This window comes from Bombina bombina, chromosome 1 (genome assembly GCF_027579735.1).
Source record: "Bombina bombina isolate aBomBom1 chromosome 1, aBomBom1.pri, whole genome shotgun sequence".
NCBI classification, from domain to species: Eukaryota; Metazoa; Chordata; class Amphibia; order Anura; family Bombinatoridae; genus Bombina; species Bombina bombina.
The window spans coordinates 1,205,957,020-1,205,984,707 of NC_069499.1; the positions used below are offsets into that span (position 1 = coordinate 1,205,957,020).

Sequence of the window (27,688 nt, forward strand, 5' to 3'; positions counted from 1 at the left end):
GTTTGATTCTTCTGCTTATAATTTCAAGTTTTTTTCATTATAAGATTTAAACTTTAGTTTGGGTGTGGATTATTTTCAGCGGAATTGGCTGTCTTTATTTTATCCCTCCCTCTCTAGTGACTCTTGCGTGGAAGATCCACATCTTGGGTAGTCATTATCCCATACGTCACTAGCTCATGGACTCTTGCTAATTACATGAAAGAAAACATAATTTATGTAAGAACTTACCTGATAAATTAATTTCTTTCATATTAGCAAGAGTCCATGAGGCCCACCCTTTTTGTGGTGGTTATGATTTTTTTGTATAAAGCACAATTATTCCAATTCCTTATTTTTTATGCTTTCGCACTTTTTTCTTGTCACCCCACTTCTTGGCTATGCTTTAAACTGATTTGTGGGTGTGGTGAGGGGTGTATTTATAGGCATTTTGAGGTTTGGGAAACTTTGCCCCTCCTGGTAGGAATGTATATCCCATACGTCACTAGCTCATGGACTCTTGCTAATATGAAAGAAATTAATTTATCAGGTAAGTTCTTACATAAATTATGTTTTCAATGCTCTTCTAGCCTGGCCTCAGCTAGCTTCAACCCAGTTTATCAGGTTTCAGTCGAACAACATAACGTCAGTGGCTTACATAAATAATCAGGGAGGAACCCAGAGTTCCTTGGCCATGACAGAGGTAGCCAAGATTATTCAGTGGGTGGAGATTCACAACTGTTGTCTGTCTACTATCCACATTCCAGGGGTGGACGATTGGGAAGCAGATTTTCTGAGCATACAGTCTTTTCATCCAGGGGAGTGGGAACTTTTTCCAGAGGTATTTTCCAGCTTGATTCTCAGTTGGGGCAACTGGAGTTGGTTCTCATGGCATCTCGTCAGAATGCCAAGCTCCCGAGGTATGGGTCGAGGTCAAAGGATCCTCAGGCTGTTCTGGTAGATGCTCTGGCAGTTCCTTGGACTTTCAGTCTGGCATATGTGTTCCTTCCGTTTGCTCTTCTTCCTCGGATCATTGCTCGGGTCAAACAAAAGAGGGCATCGGTGATTCTCATTTGCTCCGGCGAGGCCTTGCAGAATCTGGTTTGCAGATCTGGTGGAGATGTCTTCCCTTCCACCTTAGGCGTCTTCCATTAAGGAAGGAGCTGCTTCTGCAGGGTCCCTTCCTTCATCTAAATCTCTTTCCCTGAAGCTGACTGCTTGGAGATTGAACGCTTGATTCTTTCTAAGCATGGTTTTTCTGAGTCAGTCATTGAGACTATGATTCAGGCTCGTAAGTCTGTGACTAGGAAGATTTATTATAAGATTTGGCGTAAATATTTGTATTGGTGTGAATCCAAAGGCTACTCGTGGAGTAGAGTTAGCATTCCTAGGATTTTGTCTTTCTCCAGGAGGGTTTGGAGAAAGGCTTCCTGAAGGGTCAAATTTCGGCTTTATCTATTTTATTGCACAAGCGCCTGGTGGATGTGCCAGATGTTCATTCTTTTTGTCAGGCCTTGGTTAGAATTCGGCCTGTGTTTAAGCCTACTACCCCACCTTGGAGTCTTAATTTGGTTCTTAGAGTCCTTCAACAGGCTCAGTTTGAACCTATGCATTCTTTGGATATTAAGATGTTATCTTGGAAGGATTTGTTTCTGGTGGCTATTTCTTCAGCTCGAAGAGTTTCTGAGCTTTCAGCCTTACAGTATGAATGCCTTTTCTTATTTTTCACTCTGATAAGGTAGTTCTGCATACTGCCTTGGGTTTTCTTCCCTAGGTTATTACTGATAAGAATATTAATCAAGAGATTGTTGTTCCTTCTTTGTGTCCTAATCCTCCTCCTCATAAGGAGCATTTGTTGCACAACCTGGATGTGGTTCATGCATTGAAATATTATTTGCAGGCGAGTAAGGATTTTCACCAGTCTTCTTTATTTGTTGTTTTTACTGGGAAGCGTAAGGGTAAGAAAGCTAAGGCTCCTTCTCTTTCTTGTTGGTCGAGGAGTGTTATTCGCTTGGCATATGAGACTGCTGGTCAGCAGCCTCCTGAGAGAATCACGGCTCATTCCACGAGGGCTGTTTCATCTTCTTGGGCTTTCAAAAATGGAGCTTCTGTAGATCAGCTTTGCAAGGCTGCGACTTGGTCATCTTTGCATACTTTTTATAAATTTTACAAATTTGATACTTTTGCTTCAGCAGAGGCTTCTTTTGGGAGAAAGGTTCTTCAAGCAGTGGTGCCTTCTGTTTAGGTTAACTGCCTTGTCCCTCCCTTATCATCCGTGTCCTCTAGCTTTGGGTATTGGTTCCCAACAGTAATTAAGATGATCTGTGGACTCACCGTGTCATTAGAAAGAAAACATAATTTATTCTTGCCTGATTTCTTTCTTTCTTTCTTTCCACGGTGAGTCCACGGCCCGCCCTGTTTTTCAGACCGTTTGCTTCTCTACAAACTTCAGGCACCTCTGCACCTTAGATTACTTCCTTTCTCCTTTCCCTTTGGTCAAATGACTGGGGATTGTGGGTAGGGTGAGTGGTATTTAACAGCTTTTGCTGTGGTGCTCTTTGCCTCCTCCTGCTGGTCAGGAGTGATATTCCCAACAGTAATTAAGATGATCCGTGGACTCACTGTGTCAAGAAATAAATTTATCAGGTAAGATATAATTTATATCATATATATATATATATATATATCTGTGTGTGTGTATAAGCCGCTGCTTTGTGCTTTTTTATTACATCAATGAGTTTTATGTCTGAAGGCAGTTCACCTTCAATACCAAGAGTCTCTTTAATAGATGCAAATGAACTCCGATACTACACTTTTGCTGAACTGCAGCAGGGTTTTCAGCTTCGTCTGAAAATCTTTTCATCAGACGCAGAGCAAAGAGCTTCAAAACAAGCAGCATGTTTCACAGAAGTAATGTGTGACATAAAACTGCCACCATATATTTGGCAAATACAGAATTTAGAAAGCTTTTTATCTAGTCCAGCTTATCTAAAGAAACCTTTCTTTAGAAGACCCTCGCATGATGAGAGAGTTGAAATAGCTTAGTATCAGCCTTGGAAGTTGCAGGAAGGTTGATTGTAATGGTCTGATGTGAAAACCTGAAAATGCTGAATACTTCAGATTGGTTTAAACCTCAATCTCAAGCATCTCTGTTGCAATCAAACAAATGTATTTGAATATATTTTTTTAAGAATGAGAAAGAATTGAATGTTTTTTATAATCTGTATAAATCTTTTCCAGTTCTAGAATAATTTAATATCGCTTTCTCAAATACTCCTAAAGTTGATACTGCTATTACTAGGTTAAAAAAAGATGATTTTTCCAGTTGATGATTATGGGTATTTTCATGATATAATGGGAAAATAAGAGGAACAGAATCTAAAGAAATTATTTCTGCCGCAGGGGGGCCATGTTTCATCCTTTATTATCTTTGTTTTCAGTAATTAAAGCTCCAATATGATACAGATAGTGTCTGCTATGCCTGAAGCTCACACATTTTTTACTTCAAGGGACACTAAACACATGCTTAAAATCCTTAAATCTTGCTCCTTCTAATCAATCAAAATCAAGTTAGCATGAATGTCTATGCCCACTTGTCATCTTACCCCAAATTGTTCAAAAAAAAAAAGTGTTTTCAATAACAATGGTATACCTGTGCTCTATGGGTGTATGCATGCCGCCATATTGTGACGTGCGTTACACACAGGTACACCAGTCACATGACACGAACGCATATTGTTCTATTATGTATTTGCTGCTTAGAAGGAATCACATCTGCAGCACACGCTCACTGTGATGCATACAACAGCAGCACATGTGATTCTTGCAGAGCGTGTGCTGCAGTGTTTGTGGAGATAATGTTTAAAATGTGACTAATAGTAATACGATTTTTTAACACAGCAAACAAAAGGCAGCCTAGTCTGTCACTGCCAGAGAGCGTTTGTCACTGCCAGGGAGCTGGCTAACAAAAACTAGCGTCACTCCACACACTGTCACAGTTGTCACTCCACACGCCCGCTAACAAAAGGCAGCCTAGTCTGTCACTGCCAGGGAGCGTTTGTCACTGCCAGGGAGCCGGCTAACAAAAACTAGCGTCACTCCACACACTGTCACAGTTGTCACTCCACACGCCCGCTAACAAAAGGCAGCCTAGTCTTTCACTGCCAGGGAGCGTTTGTCACTGCCAGGGAGCCGGCTAACAAAAACTGTCACTCCACACACTGTCACAGTTGTCACTCCACACGCCCGCTAACAAAAGGCAGCCTAGTCTGTCACTACCAGGGAGCGTTTGTCACTGCCAGGGAGCTGGCTAACAAAAACTAGCGTCACTCCACACACTAATGTCACTCCACATACCCGCTACCAAAAGGGAGCCGGCTAACAAAAACTAATGTCACTCCACACACTGTCACTCCACACACCCACTAACAAAAGGCAGCCTAGTCTGTCACTGCCAGGGAGCGTTTGCAAACTCCACAACTGCAGCCTGTTACCAGTGTCTGGAAACTCTACATACTGGGGAGCATGTTCAAATTAATGTCAATCACTTAGCCGTCTCCTAGCCTTTTGTTAGCGGGCGTGTGGAGTGACAACTGTGACATTAGTGTGTGGAGTGACGCTAGTTTTTGTTAGCCGGCTCCCTGGCAGTGACAAACGCTCCCTGGCAGTGACAGACTAGGCTGCCTTTTGTTAGCGGGCTTGTGGAGTGACATTAGTGTGTGGAGTGACATTAGTTTTTGTTGGCTCCCTGGCAGTGACAAACGCTCTCTGGCAGTGACAGACTAGGCTGCCTTTTGTTTGCTGTGTTAAAAAATCTTATTACTATTAGTCACATTTTAAACATTATCTCCACAAACACTGCAGCACACGCTCTGCAAGAATCACATGTGCTGCTGTTGTATGCATCACAGTGAGCGTGTGCTGCAGATGTGATTCCTTCTAAGCAGCAAATACATAATAGAACAATATGCGTGCGTGTCATGTGACTGGTGTACCTGTGTGTAACGCACGTCACAATATGGCGGCATGCATACACCCATAGAGCACAGTTATACCATTGTTATTGAAAACACTTTTTTTTTTAACAATTTGGGGTAAGATGACAAGTGGGCATAGACATTCATGCTAACTTGATTTTGATTGATTAGAAGGAGCAAGATTTAAGGATTTTAGTAGGCAGGTGTTAAGTGTCCCTTTAACTTTTGTCAAATCTGTAAGAAAACTCTCTTCTGATTTCTGCAGCTTCTAACATGTTGCATTTGAATGCTAAATTTAGGGCTTTCGCTAATCTGGCAGTCTGGTTATGACACTGGGAAGCATATTCAAGCTCCATAGTTAAAATCCTGAATCTACCTTTTTAAAATTGGTATGTTATTTGGTAAAGAGTAGGAGACTCATTTCTAAACACACGGGAGGCACAAGTTATTTTCTTCCTCAGATGCTTAAGTCTCGTAAGTCTCCCTTTCAGGGCCGGCTCAAGATATTGTGCTGCCTTGGTCAGAGATTACAATGTCCCCCAATAATAATATTGATTAACATAACCTACTAGCCTGGCCACTGACCTTACTAAGCCTGCATGCAACCAATGCTTATGCACAATTTCAGCATAAGTGGGAAAGAAGTTAGGGGGGTTGATTCTGTGTCTTTGTGCATTCCCGCACGGAGACAGAAGACAGGGGTCTGACAGTGACTGACTCGGTCAATAAAGTGCTGCCCCTTGTCAAGTTATGCCTGAGCCCCTTGGACCCACTTGGTCCCATGGTTGAGCCGGCCCTGCTCCCTTTTATGTTCCCAGGCGTAATGCACAATTTTGCGACTATAAGGCTTGTGGTAATAAGGATTCTTTTAGTCACCAAATTTGTTAGTCACAATCTCAGTTCAGAGGTAGAGTTGTGGGAAATCTGCTCACCTGCAATCCTCAAAGAATCAATGAAGGTGTGCCTGTCTAGATGTCTATTCTAGGGGGCAGACTTTCCAGATACAGGGACATCTAGACTATGGCTGTTTCAGACAGATGGGTTCAGGAACTTTTGTTAACTGGATATCATCTGGAATTTAAAGAGACACCTCCTATACCTTGCTTAGCAGCATCACCATTCCCTTGGGATAATCCAAAAATGAACAGCCATTTACTAATTAGTTGACAAACTTCTGATACAAGTTATTCAGGGGGTTCCATTGACTCAACAGTTCCAGGGATTTTATTATTCTCTATTCCTAGTAAGGGAAAAAGACAAATCATGGAGACCTGTACTAGTTCTGAGATAACTGAACACTTATCTATTGGAGAAAATATTCGGAATGTAATCTCTCCTATCCGTTAATAAAATTATTCCTTCAGAGGGGGCGGAGCAGACCATAGACAGAGATGGCCACAATAGTGTGAAGCTCCGAAATTAAATAGGCACAATTGGGGTAAAACACTAGCACACTTCTCAAGCGCAAAGAGAGGAGACCCTCATGAATGTATGAAACAACAATTGGCAACGACAGAATAAACGGCAGAAGCAGCAACAGAGAGAAGCCATCCTGTGTGCATAGTAGCGGTATCCGCCATTACGGAGGAGAACAAACAGTGAGAGACTCTCATCCGGTCATAGCAGGTTGAGAACTGGTACATTGCGGGAAATCTAGCTCTTAATAAGAGACTAAGAAGACAGCAAGATCTCGGCGCCCAAAGGGAGAGTGACAACGGACTGTAAGCTACCTTAGTGGAGAGTCGGATGAAACGGAGCTGCTGAAGCGGGAAGCCATTTTTTCACTGCGCAGGGTGCTGCCATATAAGGGTGAGACTCGCCTCTAATACACACTTAAGGGTCTGGCAAGAATAGCAAAGCCTAACTGCTTTGATATTTAAGGACTGCAAGAGGAGTTAGAGGGAACATAGCGGTAATGGTCCCGTAGGGCACTGATTAAACACGAGTTTACACACAGCACGGGGATAAGCTGGCCTACAAAGAGAGACCTCTCTGCCTTCACTAAAGCAAAGTAAAGTTTATTTAAACTAAGTATGTAGAAAAGGAACTTTTGGAGGACATATACAGGGACACAGATTCACCTAGGGCTTGTAAATAAGAAAGCTCAACTGCCCTAAGCGCTTCTATACACTGCAATATTGTAATAGTGGGAATAACAAGCACAAAGAGAAATTAATACTGTGCAAGTATGAATACAGAGCTAAACCTTGCACATAAGCAGAAACTTTGCCCTGTTAACCACCACTAATAGAACCCTTCAGTTGAAGTGCCAGATCTTCAACCCTAGAGGCTGAGAGAATAGTACAAACATCTAATAAGAGACTACCTGCATATAACTTATTTTCTCCAACATTGGTGTGTCCGGTCCACGGCGTCATCCTTACTTGTGGGATATTCTCTTCCCCAACAGGAAATGGCAAAGAGTCCCAGCAAAGCTGGTCACATGATCCCTCCTAGGCTCCGCCCACCCCAGTCATTCTCTTTGCCGTTGCACAGGCAACATCTCCACGGAGATGGTTAAGAGTTTTTTTGGTGTTTAAATGTAGTTTTATTCTTCTATCAAGTGTTTGTTATTTTAAAATAGTGCTGGTATGTACTATTTACTCTGAAACAGAAAAGGATGAAGATTTCTGTTTGTAAGAGGTAGATGATTTTAGCAGACAGTAACTAAAATCGTTTGCTGTTTCCACACAGGACTGTTGAGATGAAGTAACTTCAGTTGGGGGAAACAGTTAGCAGACTTTTCTGCTTAAGGTATGACTAGCCATATTTCTAACAAGACCATGTAATGCTGGAAGGCTGTCATTTCCCCTCATGGGGACCGGTAAGCCATTTTCTTAGTTAAACATAAAAGAATAAAGGGCTTCTAAAAGGGCTTAAAAACTGGTAGACATTTTTCTGGGCTAAAACGATTGCTTTACTAGGCATATTATGCAGATTCTAACTAATTATTGGTATTATAATCTTGGGGAACGTTTAGAAAAACGGCAGGCACTGTGTTGGACACCTTTTTCAGATGGGGGCCTTTCTAGTTATAGACAGAGCCTCATTTTCGCGCCATTAATGCGCAGTTGTTTTTGGAGAGCAAGGCATGCAGATGCATGTGTCAGGAGCTAAGAATCACTGAAAAAGCTTATAGAAGGCGTCTTGTGGTATCGTATTCCCCTCTGGGCTTGGTTGGGTCTCAGCAAAGCATATAGCTGGGACTGTATAGGGGTTAAATGTAAAAACGGCTCCGGTTCCGTTAATTTAAGGGTTAAAGCTCTGAAATTTGGTGTGCAATACTTTTAATGCTTTAAGACACTGTGGTGAAATTTTGGTGAATTTTGAACAATTCCTTCATACTTTTTCACATATTCAGTAATAAAGTGTTTTCAGTTTGAAATTTAAAGTGACAGTAACGGTTTTATTTTAAAACGTTTTCTGTGCTTTGTTGACAAGTTTAAGCCTGTTTAACATGTCTGTACCATCAGATAAGCTATGTTCTATATGTATGAAAGCCAATGTGTCTCCCCATTTAAATTTATGTGATAATTGTGCCATAGTGTCCAAACAAAGTAAGGACAGTAATGCCACAGATAATGATATTGCCCAAGATGATTCCTCAAATGAAGGGAGTAAACATGATACTACATCATCCCCTACTGTGTCTACACCAGTTATGCCCACACAGGAGGCCCCTAGTACATCTAGTGCGACAATACTTATTACCATGCAACAATTAACGGCTGTAATGGATAACTCCATAGCAAATCTTTTATCCAAAATGCCTACTTATCAGAGAAAGCGCGATTGCTCTGTTTTAAACACTGAAGAGCAAGAGGACGCTGATGATAACTGTTCTGACATACCCTCACACCAATCTCAAGGGGCCATGAGGGAGGTTTTGTCTGATGGAGAAATTTCAGATTCAGGAAAAATTTCTCATCAAGCTGAACCTGATGTTGTGACATTTAAATTTAAATTAGAACATCTCCGCGCACTGCTTAAGGAGGTGTTATCTACTCTGGATGATTGTGACAATTTGGTCATTCCAGAGAAATTATGTAAGATGGACAAGTTCCTAGAGGTTCCGGTGCCCCCCGAACGGGTGGCGGACATAGTAAATAAAGAGTGGGAAAGGCCCGGCATACCTTTTGTCCCCCCCCCTATATTTAAGAAATTATTTCCTATAGTCGACCCCAGAAAGGACTTATGGCAGACAGTCCCCAAGGTCAAGGGGGCGGTTTCTACTCTAAACAAACGCACTACTATTCCTATCAAAGATAGTTGTGCTTTCAAAGATCCTATGGATAAGAAATTAGAGGGTTTGCTTAAAAAGATTTTTGTACAGCAAGGTTACCTTCTACAACCAATTTCATGCATTGTTCCTGTCACTACGGCAGCGTGTTTCTGGTTCGAGGAACTAGAAATATCGCTCAGTAAAGAATCTTCGTATGAGGAGGTTATGGACAGAGTTCAAGCACTTAAATTGGCTAACTCTTTTGTTTTAGATGCCGCTTTTTTTAGATTAGCGGCGAAAAATTCAGGGTTTGCTATCGTGGCGCGCAGAGCGCTTTGGCTAAAGTCTTGGTCAGCGGATGTGTCTTCCAAGACAAAATTGCTTAACATTCCTTTCAAAGGTAAAACATTATTTGGACCTGATTTGAAAGAGATTATTTCAGACATCACTGGGGGAAAGGGCCACGCCCTCCCACAGGATAGGTCTTTTAAGGCTAAAAATAAGCCTAATTTTCGTCCCTTTCGCAGAAACGGACCAGTCTCTAATTCTGTATCCTCTAAGCAAGAGGGTAATACTTCACAACCCAAACCAGCCTGGAAACCAATGCAAGGCTGGAACAAGGGTAAGCAGGCCAAGAAGCCTATCACTGCTACCAAAACAGCATGAAGGGATAGCCCCCGATCCGGGACCGGATCTAGTGGGGGGCAGACTTTCTCTCTTTGCTCAGGCTTGGGCAAGAGATGTTCAGGATCCTTGGGCGCTAGAAATAGTTTCTCAAGGTTATCTCCTGGAATTCAAGGAACTACCCCCAAGGGGAAGGTTCCACAGGTCTCAATTATCTTCAAACCAAATAAAGAGACAGGCATTCTTACATTGTGTAGAAGACCTGTTAAAGATGGGAGTGATACATCCAGTTCCAATAAGAGAACAAGGAATGGGTTTTTATTCCAATCTGTTCATAGTTCCCAAAAAAAGAGGGAACATTCAGACCAATTTTGGATCTAAAGATCCTAAACAAATTTCTCAGGGTACCATCGTTCAAAATGGAAACTATTCGAACGATCCTACCTACTATCCAGGAAAATCAATTTATGACTACCGTGGATTTAAAGGATGCGTACCTACATATTCCTATCCACAAGGAACATCATCGGTTCCTAAGGTTCGCTTTTCTGGACAAGCATTACCAGTTTGTGGCACTTCCATTCGGATTAGCCACTGCTCCAAGGATTTTCACAAAGGTACTAGGGTCTCTTCTAGCGGTTCTAAGACCAAGGGGCATTGCAGTAGTACCTTACTTGGACGACATCCTGATTCAAGCGTCGTCCCTGTCAAAAGCAAAGGCTCATACGGACATCGTCCTAGCCTTTCTCAGATCTCACGGATGGAAGGTGAACAAAGAAAAAAGTTCTCTGTCCCCGTCAACAAGAGTTCCCTTCTTGGGAACAATAATAGATTCCTTAGAAATGTGGATTTTTCTGACAGAGGTCAGAAAATCAAAACTTCTAAGCTCTTGTCAAGTACTTCATTCTGTTCCTCGTCCTTCCATAGCGCAGTGCATGGAAGTTATAGGATTGATGGTTGCAACAATGGACATAGTTCCTTTTGCACGAATTCATCTAAGACCATTACAACTGTGCATGCTCAGACAGTGGAATGGGGATTATACAGACTTGTCTCCGATGATTCAAGTAGATCAAAAGACCAGAGATTCACTCCGTTGGTGGCTGACCCTGGACAATCTGTCACAGGGAATGAGCTTCCGCAGACCAGAGTGGGTCATTGTCACGACCGACGCCAGCCTAGTGGGCTGGGGCGCGGTCTGGGAATCCCTGAAAGCTCAGGGTCTATGGTCTCGGGAAGAGTCTCTTCTCCCGATAAACATTCTGGAACTGAGAGCGATATTCAATGCTCTCAGAGCTTGGCCTCAACTAGCAAAGGCCAAATTCATAAGGTTTCAGTCAGACAACATGACGACCGTTGCTTATATCAATCATCAGGGGGGAACAAGGAGTTCCCTGGCGATGAAAGAAGTGACCAAGATAATTCAATGGGCGGAGGATCACTCCTGCCACTTGTCTGCGATCCACATCCCAGGAGTGGAAAATTGGGAAGCGGATTTTCTGAGTCGTCAGACATTCCATCCGGGGGAGTGGGAACTCCATCCGGAAATCTTTGCCCAAATAACTCAATTATGGGGCATTCCAGACATGGATCTGATGGCGTCTCATCAGAACTTCAAGGTTCCTTGCTACGGGTCCAGAACCAGGGATCCCAAGGCGACCCTAGTAGATGCACTAGTAGCACCTTGGACCTTCAACCTAGCTTATGTATTCCCACCGTTTCCTCTCATCCCCAGGCTGGTAGCCAGGATCTATCAGGAGAGGGCCTCGGTGATCTTGATAGCTCCTGCGTGGCCACGCAGGACTTGGTATGCAGACCTGGTGAATATGTCATCGGCTCCACCATGGAAGCTACCTTTGAGACAGGACCTTCTTGTTCAGGGTCCATTCGAACATCCGAATCTGGTTTCCCTCCAACTGACGGCTTGGAGATTGAACGCTTGATTTTATCAAAGCGTGGGTTTTCAGATTCTGTAATAGATACTCTGATTCAGGCTAGAAAGCCTGTAACTAGAAAAATTTACCATAAAATATGGAAAAAATATATCTGTTGGTGTGAATCTAAAGGATTCCCATGGAACAAGATAAAAATTCCTAAGATTCTATCCTTTCTACAAGAAGGTTTGGAGAAAGGATTATCTACAAGTTCTCTGAAGGGACAGATCTCTGCTTTATCTGTTTTACTTCACAAAAGACTGGCAGCTGTGCCAGATGTTCAAGCATTTGTTCAGGCTCTGGTTAGGATCAAGCCTGTTTACAGACCTTTGACTCCTCCCTGGAGTCTAAATCTAGTTCTTTCAGTTCTTCAAGGGGTTCCGTTTGAACCCTTACATTCCGTAGATATTAAGTTATTATCTTGGAAAGTTTTGTTTTTGGTTGCAATTTCTTCTGCTAGAAGAGTTTCAGAGTTATCTGCTCTGCAGTGTTCTCCGCCCTATCTGGTGTTCCATGCAGATAAGGTGGTTTTGCGTACTAAGCCTGGTTTTCTTCCGAAAGTTGTTTCCAACAAAAACATTAACCAGGAGATAGTTGTACCTTCTTTGTGTCCGAATCCAGTTTCAAAGAAGGAACGTTTGTTACACAATTTGGACGTAGTCCGTGCTCTAAAATTCTATTTAGAGGCTACTAAAGATTTCAGACAAACATCTTCCTTGTTTGTTGTTTATTCTGGTAAAAGGAGAGGTCAAAAAAGCGACTTCTACCTCTCTTTCCTTTTGGCTTAAAAGCATTATCCGATTGGCTTATGAGACTGCCGGACGGCAGCCTCCTGAAAGAATCACAGCTCACTCCACTAGGGCTGTGGCTTCCACATGGGCCTTCAAGAACGAGGCTTCTGTTGACCAGATATGTAAGGCAGCGACTTGGTCTTCACTGCACACTTTTGCCAAATTTTACAAATTTGATACTTTTGCTTCTTCGGAGGCTATTTTTGGGAGAAAGGTTTTGCAAGCCGTGGTGCCTTCCATTTAGGTGACCTGATTTGCTCCCTCCCTTCATCCGTGTCCTAAAGCTTTGGTATTGGTTCCCACAAGTAAGGATGACGCCGTGGACCGGACACACCAATGTTGGAGAAAACAGAATTTATGCTTACCTGATAAATTACTTTCTCCAACGGTGTGTCCGGTCCACGGCCCGCCCTGGTTTTTTAATCAGGTCTGATGAATTATTTTCTCTAACTACAGTCACCACGGTATCATATGGTTTCTCCTATATATATTTCCTCCTGTCCGTCGGTCGAATGACTGGGGTGGGCGGAGCCTAGGAGGGATCATGTGACCAGCTTTGCTGGGACTCTTTGCCATTTCCTGTTGGGGAAGAGAATATCCCACAAGTAAGGATGACGCCGTGGACCGGACACACCGTTGGAGAAAGTAATTTATCAGGTAAGCATAAATTCTGTTTTATGATTATAACCACAAAAGTAAGCTTTTAATCCCTTCTTGCATATTTATCAGTTGGAGGAATAAAACCTTATAGCATTTGGCAGGGTGGGGTCTGGTACGGCATGCCACTGCTGACACAACTTAACAATGGCGGCTAGAAGAACTCTAAAAGGAGTCAAAAATGCAAAAAAATACACCTAATACAAGTAATAAGGTGAATGTTTTTCAAGGCGTTGAACTCTAATTTACAAGATGACGAATCACCTCCTCAAATACAAGATGAGGATTCCAACACACAAGATATGGATCAGGACATCCCTATCACTTGAGCAGATTTGAAGGAGCTTCCCACAAAAGAAGACTTTGCCTCATTTATTCAACAGGTGGGCCGCATAATCAAAGATGGTCTAGCAGAGGTGAAGGAGGTCAATGAGATGGGAAACAGAATTGTTTTTTGGAGGAATAAACACAACAACAAACCACAGACATGGATCTTGTCACGAGAAAATTACAAGCTCAGGAATCTCAAATTTGAGGACCTGGACAATAGAGGAAGGAGGCAAAATATAAGGATAAGAATCATCATAGAAAGGATCAGGCAAGACGCCTTAAACCCCTTCCTCCAAGACTTGTTTAGGTCCCTATTAAATGATCCGCACCACACTGAGATCCTGCTGGATAGGGCTCACAGAGCTTTACGTCCTCAACCCAAAGATACAGAACTGCCACGTGACGTGATCCTGAAAATACACTGATCTCAGCCCAATCACATTACAAAACAGTAAAGAAGGAAGATTCCTCACCCAACACTTGCAGGAAAGAGGGGTCCCCTATAGGTGGGGATTCCCGTTCAGTATCAAGGTGCTGAAAAATAACAAGATACATATATATCTGACATCTGAAGAGGACTTTTACTCCCAATTGGAAATACCACTGCCTTCGCTGCTGTCAATTCACGAACTGCAACTTAAGGAGACCTCAAAACCAAAGCAACAGAGATCACATTGGACTAAAGTACAAAGAAAAAAAACAAGACATTACTCCAGCTGGCCCGAATTCTTCCCAGGAGATGGAAAACAGTTGAACAAGATGAACCTCTTCTAGATTTACGTTCTTTACAAGTTTAGTGAGTTGAAGTAACTCACCTTAAAATGGACTTTAAGAAACTCTGTGTCTCTTAATATTCAAAATATGTACTCTGCTCTCAATACATAGTCTGTAGTTATAGTAGTTGAAAAGAATCATAACTCCCTTCAGGTAAATGAGTTGTCTCACCTCTTGTCTTAACTTTGGAGCTCCTCTCCAAATATAGATTGAATAGATGAGCTCAATATATATATATACTGTGTGTGTGTATATATATATATATATATATATATATATATATATATATATATATATATTTATTTTATCTTTCTGATTGGAGAGTTTCTTCATTTTAAAAAAACAAAACAAAAAAAAAAACGAAACTCAGTACAGGAATGATGATTTAAAAGCATGTATCCCTAATTGTTCCTAGACCTATTTAGGTCCTTCATACCCCTTTGTTCCCCTTCCCGGTCATTGGCTTGAGAATGGGGAAAGTTATCAATTATAACATTTTCGTTATTAAGTTGCCTAGTTAAAAGGTTTTTACTGTTTTTGTTGTTCTGCTGGTCATTAAGGTCTTTTTCAGGAAATTGTGCCGTTTTCTCAGCACCAAAGCATGACTTACAGATGTTTAATAGGATGGGAGAGTACGATTTGAAAGTATGTGTCTTCCTTCTCTCGGAAGTATGGTGGATGATCCCCTCCTTTAAAAATATTCTCTCTTCCTCCTCTTTTACTTCTCATCTCTTATGCTGGCAGGGTGAGAGGGAAAGGGGAGGTGCTACCTGTACGACAGAAAGGGGTAAGAGCCTTTATCACACACTTAGAGCTACCATGACATCTATCCCTAATTTAAAATTAGTCTCCCAAAATTGCAAGGATTTAAACTCCACAATGAAAAGATCTATAGCACTGACATGGTTCAAAAGGATTAAGGGTCAGGTAATATTTTTACAAGAAACACATTTCCCAAAGAATAAAGAACCGAAATTATATTCTAGAGATTATACACAATATTTTAACTCAAACTGCCAAAAGAAAAATGGAGTAGGGGCACTGACAAATAAAGATATTCTGTTTCAACTCTTTTCTGATAGTGAAGATAGATTTTTAATTCTAGTAGGCCTCCTTTATAGCCGTCACCTCACCCTAATGAATATTTATGCACTGAATGAAGGCCAACAAGTTTTCGTAACAGGGGCATTAAATAAATTAGCGGAAGTACAGAGAGACATGGTGATAATAGGAGGGGATATTAATGTATCCTTAAACTCTAACTTAGACTGCTCCACCGGAAGAAGCCATGTCACCAATAGAAACAGAACCCGTATCACCTAAAAATTAGAAACATTACTAATGATAGATGTATGGAGGGTACAACACCCTAGAACGCAAGGTTACACATTTTACTCAAACCCAGGGTGCTCATACTCAAGGATTGACTACTGGTTCATGGACCATAATAATATATCATTAGCAACAGACACAGAAATACTGCCAATCTCTTGGTCGGACCATGCATCTATCACACTAGAATTTGCATGGCCCTCAACTCTGCAGCGCCCATTCATGTGGCGCCTAGATTCCACCCTATTACATGATCTGATTATCAGGTCTCGGACAAAAACATAAAGGAATTCTTTCAGCTTAACAATTCAACAGATACTAATGACACGATCAATTGGTTAGCACACAAAGCGACAGTTAGAGGGGAACTATTAAAACAGACACAGGTGTGTAAAAGATACAATTTGAAGCACAAAACACTATTAACAGATCTTAGGAAAACGGAAGCACAGCATAAATTGAACCCGCAAAGAAGTGACCTTTTGCAGAACTTGAACGAGGAAAAAGCAGAAAAGCCTTTAATAAACTTCTGCACGGGGAAGCACTCAAAGTGTTCTATCTTAAGAAAACTTATTTCCATAACAGTAACAAAAGCCCTCAATAAGAAGACATATCAAAAATCTATTTTTAAAATAGATAATCATAAGGGAGTAGCCGTGACGGAGCCTAAGGAAATAGCTAACGTTTTTAGAGAATATTATTCACAATTGTATAATCTACCAGCTCCACCTGGAACAGCACAGACAGAATCCTTGACTCAATATTTACAATCTGTAGATGTTCTGTCCATATCCCCACAAGAAGCCGATATACTGGACTCCCCACTCACTTTAAAAGAAGTCATAGACGCTTTGCCAAACAATAAAAGCCCTGGCCCAGATGGGTTTTCTAATAACTATTATAAAATTTACAAACACACCTTAGCCCCACATATCTTAGCCGCATTCCAACACCTGGATAACACAGGTCAATTCCCCGCAAAGAGTTTAGAAGCATACATTTCCATAATTCCTAAACCAAATAAGGCCACCAATGTCCCATGCAATTATAGACCAATCTCTCTACTTAACACAGACCTGAAACTATACGCAAAAATCTTAGTGGGACGTATTAGTAAACTATTACCTCAAATTGTCCACCTAGATCAGGCTGGGTTTATCCCAGGTACAGCAGCAAGAGATAACATGATCAGAACGCTCCAATTGATGGAATACACTAAATTACACAAAATAGGGATGGTGGTTGTTTCCGCCGACGCTGATAAAGCGTTTAATCGCTTGAATTGACAGTTTCTTCAGGCAACTCTTAGGAAAATAGGCTTTGGAAAGGTTATTTTAAAACGCATCTTCAGCCTATACCAAAATCCATCGGCCAAAATCAAAACGAATAACTTTTTGTCAGATCTTCTCATTATTCAGAATGGCACCCATCAGGGATACCCGCGTTCCCCTTTATTTGTATTAGGTATGGAAATCCTAGCACAGAAAATTAGACAAAACAAATTAATAACTGGGATAGGAATAGTACCTTGAGATTATATATTATTATTATATGCTGATGACGTTTTACTCACCCTCTCCAGTCCCACCACTTCGTTCCCAGAAATTTTAAGGGAATTTAAGGAATTCGGGTAATTCTCCAATTTTTTGATGAATGACCAAAAATCTGAGATTTTAAACATATCGCTCCCAAATTTAGATTACCAAACTCTTCTTAAAAACTGTCAATTCAACCCCCCAAAAAAGCAATTAAATATCTTGGTATATATCTATCACCAAGACCTAAAATACTATTTGATATGAATTATGGGAAACTATATAAAGAGTTAAACAACAATATGTTAAAATGGAGTGATAGACCAATTTCATGGTGGGGACGTATCCAATCCGTGAAAATGAATGCCTTACCCAGAATTCTTTACATTCTCCAGACGGTGCCAATAGCACTCTCTAGCTCCTTTCATGCCTCACTTCAGAAATTGATAAACTCATATATTTGGGGGAAAGTGAAACCGAGAATTATAAAAGACACAATGTAACGCGCATTACAGCAGGGAGGTTTGGGGCTCCCAAACATTGACTTTTATATTATAGAACAATTTGCCTGCAAAGAATTTTGGATTGGCACCGTAATGGGAATTCTAAAGCATGGGTACCCTTGGACTCCCATATTTTAAAGCCACCTTCCCCGGGAGTACTATGTTGGGTAGATAAAAAAAAAAAAAAAAAAAAGCAGTTCACCATGGCTAAAAACAAGATGTATCACCACATTTTTGAAGTCTGGGACGGATTATTGCTTCGATCCTCTAAAATATCCGCTTTGAGATCCCCTATGTCTCCAGTATCCCCTAATGCAGAATGACATGGGGGGTTAGAGCAGAAATTAGATAAACTACACGACTGGGAAATAGGATACACGGTCCCTATTTTTGTTATTAGACAAGGGTAAACTCAGGGAGAGAAATGAGTTGAGGGATGTCTTGGGGGGAGTCTTCACAAAATGGCTTAAGCATCAACAATTACATAATTTGCTTTCTACTTCCCCAGATAAGGGCTCTTTAATCAGACAACCAACACCCTATGAGCAATTGTGTTTAGTTGAGATACCGCTGCGGCACACACTTGCCTGGGCAAGACGATCTTTAACAGACACTAAGAATACCTCTCCCCCAAATTATGTAAATAGATGGCACAGGGAACTGGGAATGGAAGCTGATTGTTAGGAACACTAAAAAATAATCAGTATCGGCTAAATCTTTAGAAACAAACTTTAAGGTGCTAACAAGATGGTATCTCACCCCGGCAAGGATTAAAACTATATACCCGACAGCCTCTGAGGCTTGTTGGAGGGGTTGTAGGGAGAGGGGAACCATGTTACACATTTGGTGGTCTTGTAGTAAACTGAAACCCTTCTGGTACTCTATAGAAAAATATATTATCTCCCACATTGAACAAGATAAGGAATACTAGCTCCAGCCAACTGCGGCATTGCTGAATTTGTTGCCAGAATGTCAGTGTAAGTTAAAACGTAGGCTAATACAGTTGGCACTAAACTCTGCAAAATCTTTGACTGCCTCAAACTGGAAGTCCCAACATGTTCCTACATATCGTGAGTGGGAAAAACTAATGGATCACACAATCCAGTTAGAAGAATATGGTTATTTCCAAAGGGGCGACATGGACACATATTATAATATAAAGTTCTATTGGGAAACACAGTTGCACCTTCACTAATCATCCGAATTTATGTACACACATTTTTTTGGGGGGGGTCCCGTCTGTCCCTCCTTCCTGTAATTGAGTAACTCCACCGACTCTGATGGTTTTTTGATCTATCCCTCTGGCTTTCCCTTTGGGGGGGGGGGGAGTGGTGGTGGATCCCGGGTTGTTGAGTTGGGAGAATACATATTTAAGGCGCTGAACATGTAAGACTTGATTACTATAGAACTTGGAGCGGCATTGCAGGATTGTTATTGTTTGTTGTTTTTTGAAAAGTATACGATATAATGGATGATGGTCTGTATTATGAAGCATGGATTAGTGTTTCGTGCTTCTAATTCTATCGCTGTTGTGCTGGTTGTTGGATGTTAATGATGACTTGAAAGAAAGATTGTAAAAAAAAATAAAAAAAATTGCTCTATCATGTAATGCCTTTTTTCATCCAATAAAAAATGTTATGATAAAAAAAAAAAAGATTCCTTCAAGGGCTTTTCTTCTCCATATATATCTAAAAGATGCTTATCTCCATACCCTAATAACAATCTCAGAAGATTTCTATGGTTTGCTGTAGGAAAATGCCATTTTACTCTCAGTACAGAACTTGGTCAACGGCATCTTTGTAATTCATTACTTGGGCAACATACTTATTGCCACAGACTTAGTTCAAAAAGCATGTCTACACAGAGATCAAGTTCTTCAGTATCTGCAGGACCATGGTTGACTGATAAATTTATAAAAGAGTCAGCTAATCCCTTCCCAAGAAATTGTTTCTCTGGATGCTCAGTTCAGTACTTCAAGACAGTTGGTATCACCTCCGCCACAACATATTTGAGCTCATGTAGCTTACTTCAAAAATATTCAGCCTTGGAGGCGCCTCTCAGCAAGAACTTGGGTTGATTTTGGGGTCATATGGTGTCCGTAATACATCTGGTAAAATGGGCGAAATGGCGGATGCAGCCTCTATAGTTATATTTCCTACAACATTGAAACTCTTTTGGATATAACATTTGAACCACTGCTGGAGGTTTCTCTTTGGTTCTTCACTTTGAATAACATAATTTTGGTAGCCATTACCTATGCTAAATGTTTGTCTGAATTACAAGCATAGAACCATATTTCTATTTTCACCAAGACACTGTTTTACGTACAGTTACAGATTATTCCCCCCCCCCAAAAAAAAAAAAAATAGTCACTGACTTTCATAAATTGCAGTGTTTTACCATCGTTATGCCCTGATAAGCAGGAAGTAAAAGGTAAACCACTCTATTGATTGGATGTACTGTAGTTTGTTGTTTACAAATCTGTCAAGAGAACACAGTCCATCTGCAAAATGAGTTTTCTTGTGATACGATACCAAAGGTCCTCATCAAGGCCAAGCACCAGCCAAAACTGCCATTTCCAGTTGGATAGTGCAAGCTATCTCAAGGGCTTATAAACAAAGGAATGAACCAGTTTCAGATGGGCACAGGGCAAACTCCACAAGGGCAGAGGCAACTTTGTGGGCTATGGGGGCTGACACAACCCTATCTGAGATCTGTTAGGCTGCGGTCTAAAAGACACTTCATACTTTTGTGTCACATTATAAGTTGAACATTAAACAATCTAGTTCATCTAGTTTTTGTAGAATTATTTTTTTCTTTTGTAACTTGAAAATATTCTTTTTTTCAGTAACCTTTGTCTTCCCACCATATCTATATCTTGGCTCATATTTTGGTTATACTTACCAGGTTTCCTCCCTAGTCTGGGTGTCCACTTCACTTAGTTGGAGGTGTATGTGAAAGATGGATTACCTATAAACAAGTAATTGGGGGAATGGTCGGTTCTATCCACACCCTCAGAGGGGAGGGGTTTCTTACCTGGTATTACCCAAGTATGTCAGCCAGGAAGTAAAAATTTCTTATATTTGGGTGTAAATTTCACATTTTTCTTGTCAGTAGAAATCAGAGCATTTTCTGCTTTTAGGTAGTATGAATTCCATGTAGTCACCATATTATTTATCCTGGGAAGATGTCCCTTTTTCACGGATGTTTTCAGTGAAATTCCAAAATTAAATCTAATGATGAAAAAGAGAAATCTGCTAGGATAAGAAATATTGCACCAGAAGCAGGAATCCATATGCCTTTGACTATTTTACACAATGGCTATTCCATGAAGATTCAGGATATTTTTTTTTTTTTTTTTTCAAAAGAGCTTTATTGCTGAAAAAGGGGATACAACATTTTAAGGTCATCCGATCTACAAAAATACAAAGTGATTTTCTTTTTCTAGTGCCTGGTTGCCCCAAGAGGTACTCAGATTTCTTTTATGTTCTTCCCAAACATCTGTCTCTCAAGGACAGTTTACCCTAAAAAACCCCACCCCATCTTTAATTTTTGCCCAAATATCCATTTTTACCTGCTAGAATGTGTTAAATTGTTTTACAAATATCTCCTTTGCCTTTATATTGTCAATTAAAATAGCTAAATTTGCCTGTAGTATCCCTACCTATGCTGAAAGTTACTATAGTATAGGCTATAAAAAAAAAGCTGTGTAAACATAGCCTGCAGAATAAACTACACTCCCAGTGAGATATAGGTGAGATAAGTAATACAGTGTTAGTTTCCAATTGTTCTCTTTAAAGGGACAGTATACACTCATTTTCATATAACTGCATGTAATAGACACTACTATAAAGAATAAGATGTACAGATACTGGAGGGGCGTGTCTGACCAACGACCAAGATGGCTGCTGTTTAAGATTTGTCTGCTTATAGAGGCTGAATAGTCTGCTGAGTATCTCTCTCAAACCGACTAAATCCTATTCCTCTCAGGGGATCTGTGTCTGGCAATACCTACAGAACGGATTAATGCGACTTCTGAACACTAACAGACATCAGCAGACCAGAATAGAGAAGGTGCGCAGCAGAGGCCTTGTAGCGGCCTGTGCCTCTCTCTACCCCTCCAATATTCTGACTAGTCAGTTTAATCAGCCAAATGTGCTGACCCACAAACTCCCTTACGCGACAAAAGCTATTTGGGATTCTAAGCTACAAACTTTTTATTCATGGTAAACACTAACATGGTGTCAAAGATCGACTCGATTTTGGAAGAGCTGCGTGTAAATGTGGATGAGCACCTCCACAGTTTCAGCAACGACCTTAAGCTCATGTTAACCTCGATGTTAACACATCATGCAATCAGCAACATAGGCACCCCCTCGGATGTGACAGCTGTACTGCGGAAAGATGACCCTGTTGTTTACTCTACGCCGCCGCCATTTATTTCTGAGATGCCCTCCGAGATACACCTCCTGGTGAGGGAGACCGGGTGTGGGGAGCGGCTGTGGTGTTTGGAGAGTGCGGAGCAGTCTAAGACCATGAGAGAGTCAACTAAGGAGAACTTATTTGTTTGTGAACAAGCTGGAAGGCGTCCAGCAACGGAGATCGATGGAGCTACAGTTAAATATCCAGCTGCCACCCCGGTCACTAACGTGAGGCATCTCCAAATACCAGGGCAACAGTGGATCCCAACAGAAATAGAAATAGCAGCCAGTGCTGAAGAGAATGTCGTGCTCCCAAGCTTTGAAACAACTTGCCTATCACTGCACATTAATTATATCTGCGAGAGGAGAGCGACAGAGGGGAAACTGACACCTCCCGAGATAAAGCCCACATACCACAAGAACAGCGCTCCTGCAGAGACCTGGACTGCGGAGCTGAGGCTCTCGGCTGCACATAGCGATCTCCTGGTTAAAAGAGTGAGTAACAGAGATCAAGTGTCAGACTGGGACGCTGCTTGGGGAATGCTTTGTCAACCCTTAGCTTATGTTGACGCACTTTGCTTATGCCGACTTTTTGACCCTGGGGGGTCCTAAGGGTAGAATAGTCCGTTTCGCCCAGGGGAGACCATGCAGGTCTGTGGAGGAGCTGAGGAAGTCATTCATTTTCTATATGACCTATATTAAAGGAGCCATCATTGTCATTTATCCTGGGCATACAAATGAAAACTGTCAAGTTATGAACTATGCGCATACTACTCAACTTGCCGGCTAAATGTTCTGATATGAGCAGACTCTTAAATTACTCAACCTAATGTGCCAAGCTGTTGAACGGCTAAATACCGATATGCTTTCCCTCAGTGATGTGAATTTTAGGGGTGTCCAGCTTGACATGGTTAATTTAGATTGCATTTTATGCATATTACTTTAGCCATAGGGCTATATGACAACCACAGACTTGATATTCATTTATATACTGTTGTATTGCTCCATCTAACTCTATTATTGATACTATGTTATGCCCTTTTGTTTGTAATCTTTATAATTATCATGCATGGGATTTTTACTTATTGATAGGGTTCTATTCCACACCTAACATGTCCAGAAATTACTGTCTACTCCACAGGCTTCTTGACCTAAAGAGACTATTGCATTAGGTATTTGAAGACTCTTCCATACATATCTCTATAGTAATCCCCATACACGGTCCATAAACCTAATTTGCATTATACAATGAGGTATTACTTACACTAGTCTATGTCTAAGACACTCTGCATATGTAAACTATAGATAGCGCTAAGATAGTTAGTCTGATTTGTTTTCTACACGTGTTTATTAAAACTGTATTCAACAGAGGGTGTTTTGGGCATACTCTGGCCCTTAGCCTTTAACATATAGGAAGAATAGTGTTCTTGTAGTTTGCTATACTTACTCCAATATATAGGTTTTATTTAACATAATATCCCCTGGTTTTTGGTTTATAGGGCCATCAGCTCCTATAATATTTCTATGCCGTCTGTATCTCCCCTCACCCTTTCCCGCTCTACATTTGTAAGCGGGTCATATCCATTTCCCCTTATCCGTCTGTGTCCAGTGGTGACAACATTCCTGAGGGGAGATGCTGCAGAAACACTACATGAGTCTTCTTACCATAGTGATCCAATGGTGGTAGGTTTCCATACCAATCCGGTCTTAAACTTATATTTTTCTGTTTTTGATCTCAGCCTCACCCCCTTTGATTTTATTCTCGTTCCTCTCCCCCCCCCCATGACACCACTGAGCCTAATTCATAGGCAAAGGAAAATGAGTCCTATAGAAACATTTATTCTCTTTTTACATGACAACCACCCAATTCATTCATCATCATTCTTTCCCTTTAGTGATTTTACTAATACTGTGATATTAAATGTACGCAGATGCATGTTTAATTGCCCCTTTTTAGATAATGAGGAGATGTTGATGAATGTTCTACACTTGTTTTCAGGTGAGCGATATGTTATTCATGCTGGTTAACAATTATTTAATGACGATTGTTGATATATCTACCTAGTGTTATAGACTATACCAAGCCCTAAAGTGGCTATAGACCCAATTTATCTACCTCCGACAAGTCTTTATATTATATAATGGTCCAAGAGTGGCCCACTATTTTCAGAGGAGGTAAATATCTGTATAAAAATTAGGATATTGTTGTTTTTGCCCGTTACATTCTGAATGTATATCTACTCGACTATTCACTGTTTCTTATTGTGAATGATATTCCAAAGTTTGTAATACTCAAATATTGGCATTCCTTCATACGTTGTATATGTTTATAATATCCTTAATAAAAAAAAAAAAAAAAAAAAAAAAGATGTACAGATACTGATATAAAAATCCAGTATAAAACAGTTTAAAAACTTACTTAGAAGCTGTCAGTTTGGCTCTGTTGAAAAGGTAGTTGGAAAGCCCACTGCAAGTGGAAAATAAGACACTCCCCCCTCCCCCTTCTTTTGCATATGAAAAGACCCTTTACACAAACAGGAACAAGCTGGAGAAGGTAGCTGACAGTATTCATATAAAACCTTGGGGCTTGGTTAGGAGTCTGAAAATAAGAGCAATGTTATTTAAAAATAAGCAAAACTATACATTTTTTTTTTTAAAAACTTTATGGGCTATATAAATAGATCATCTACAAAACATTTATGCAAAGAAAAAATGAGTGTATAATGTCCCTTTAAGTATTGGGCCTTGGTATACAAACCAATATAAACATTTCTGTGTAGAGAAAGTGATAACATAAGGAGATTTGCAAGTTTAACCCATTGTGACGTCAAAAAACAAAAGCAGCTATTTCATATACAAGATTAAACCTAAAAAAGCAATTTCTCATACGTTTTATACTCTGCCGCTGGTATAACAATTAATTGGAAGCACATTAAAGGGACAGTATACTGTAAAAAAAAAATAAAAAAAAAATTATATTAATGTATTTTCAATAACTTGTTATACCAGGGGCAGAGTGTAAAATGTATGAGAATTTGCATTTTCAGGTTTATTTGTGTATATGAAGTAGCTTGTTTGGTGCTTTTTAACCACAGCCTTTTACAATGGGTTGAGCTTCAGGTAATATCAGATCTCATTATGTTATCACTTTGTGTACCCACACTTGCTTCCTTATCTTATATTTGTCTGGAAAACAAAAGATCAATACATAGAGAGTAAAATTATCATTTTATTACTTAACTATCCTGCACCCCACTGACAGTGTAATTTCTTATGCTGACTGTGTTTACTTAGGCTATTCAATAGCCGATACTCCAGTATTAAAACTTTCAGTATAGGTTGGGAATACCACAGGCTAAATCAGCTAGTTCAAAGCCCAAAATAGGGGTAAAGGAGCTACTTGTAAACCATTTATTAAACTCCAGCAGGTAAAATAGATCATTGTGAACAATTTAAATGGGAGAAATTTTTGGGATAAACTGTCCATTTAAGGGAAAAACAATTCTACAGTATACTGCCCATTTAAGATCATTTTCTTTACAAAGCTCTAAAAGTGTCTGAACTGTCAGTGGGCCTCCTCCTATGCTAAGGATTTATCGGATTTAACATAGGTTCTACTTTTCTGAAAGCTGTAAACCTTGAAAAATCTAAGTTATAATATTTTGGCAACCTTTGAAGAATTATGTAAATAGTATATGCAGGAATTTCCCTTGAAATTCTATTTCTTTTCTGTAGATTTTGAAAATTATCTGAAATGGTGTGGTTATAGTATTTGACAGTTCTTTGTTTTTAATTCTTCGGTAGCAGGAGCTTGAGTCCTGGTAATGTGACATCAATTCAAGCCCTGGAACAAACTTGTCTGTTACTATTCCAACAATCTGTAAAACCCAATTTTAATTATGGTGCTTCATCAATTTTAAGATAATCCTAATGGTGGCTTTGTCCGTTAAATTGTGTTGTGTTAAGTTTGTTGGGATAGTTGTCACAAGGCCTCAAAACAAAATTATGCAAGACGGTGCCATGGTCTTCCTTTATATTAGATGACATTTTTTTTGGGGGGGGGGGGGGGGTTCCTGTAATATATCATTTTTGTGAAGGCTTCTAAAACAGATGTTGCCAATAGATCTATTTAAGTTGTTCTTTTTATTGAGCATTAATACAGCACTGTTTCCTATTTTATCTAAATATCAACAACTTTAATATATGTAATCATATTGCAATGCTGCATTTTGAATACACTTGATAGGTTTTTAGTGCAATGCCCTTTCATTTACTCTTTACTACACACAAAAAAAGGTTTAAAAGATTATGTACTTCTAAGTTTTCTGTCTTTTATATAAGAGGACAGCATTTTAACATGCATTTTTTTATGGGGGGAAAAAAGTGAAGAAAAATCATTTAAAACTACTTCGGAATTAATACAGCTGTATAATTGTGTATATTTTGCATATCATCATTAGGTTATAGGTACTTTCTATTAATGCTTTTTAAATAATACATATTTCCTGTTAATACCCTTTGATACAATTTTCTCAAAGGCAGAGTCTTAGAGTGACATATTAATGACAAAGCCGACATGAGGACAACCTAATAAGTCTGTAGTAAATCTAATAAGTGTTTAAATTTGAAACATTTAATAAACATCCTAAATGTAACTCTAACATGTTTTGTTTCTGTTTGTTCTTTAAGCACCTAAAGTGCAACAGGTGGAAAGCAATGTGTGTGAAGTGACTTGGGAGCCTTTGCAGCCAATGAGGGGAGATGCCATTGTTTACATTCTTCAGGTTACCTATGGGAGAGAGGTTGATCAGGTAAATTTCTCTGCAGATGAACACCTCAAAAAGAACACAGTTCACACACTTTGCACCAAAATGATTACTTAAACTATTACTCTTAAATGCATTTACCCAGCTTATGATCTTACTAGAGAGTCTGACAACAAATTGTAGCAGCTTATCGAGGATCAGATGCAATATGTTAAATTCACACAAATGGATACAACACTTTGAGACCTCCAAATGTTTCCAAAACTACAGGCGTATATCACATTTTAAAACCAACAATAACTTTTTTTTTTTTTTTACTCTTTAACTTTGTAATAAATTGTGACACTGGAAAATGTAACTTGCTTGTAGCCTTAGCTGGTAATCATTCTTACACGTCCTCTCTATTGTTCTCCACTTTTTCGACTCAAGGGACCGTATACACTAGTTATCATATAACTGCATGTAATAGGCACTACTATAAAGAAGAATATGGACAGGTATAAAACATTTTAAAACTTACTTAGAAGCTCCCAGTTTAGCACTGTTGATGGAGGTAGGCTGGGACACCCACTGAAATGGGCTGAAAAAGCCGTTAGAGCAGACACTCCCACCCTACCCTGCATATGAAAAGACAGATTACACAAACAGTACATCTGATACTTTGGGGCTTGGTTAGGAGTCTGAAAGTCAGCACAATGTTATTAAAAAATAAGCAAACTATACATTGTTACAAAAACACATCCCAGATGGGCTATATAAATGGATCATCTACAAAATATATATGCAAAGGAAAATCTAGTGTACAATGTCCCTTTAAATAGATGCATCTTCAAGGGCAGAAGCTAGA

At 40.0% G+C, this 27,688-nt stretch overlaps 1 protein-coding gene across 1 annotated transcript in view; it reads left to right on the top strand.

Annotated features, from left to right (window-relative positions):
* LOC128664026 (fibronectin type-III domain-containing protein 3A-like) overlaps positions 1-27,688 on the top strand; it is a 170,451-nt gene that overhangs the window by 138,073 nt on the left and 4,690 nt on the right. The window contains 1 exon segment of the mRNA XM_053718678.1: positions 26,765-26,886. Coding sequence (XP_053574653.1) covers positions 26,765-26,886 — 122 coding nt within the window.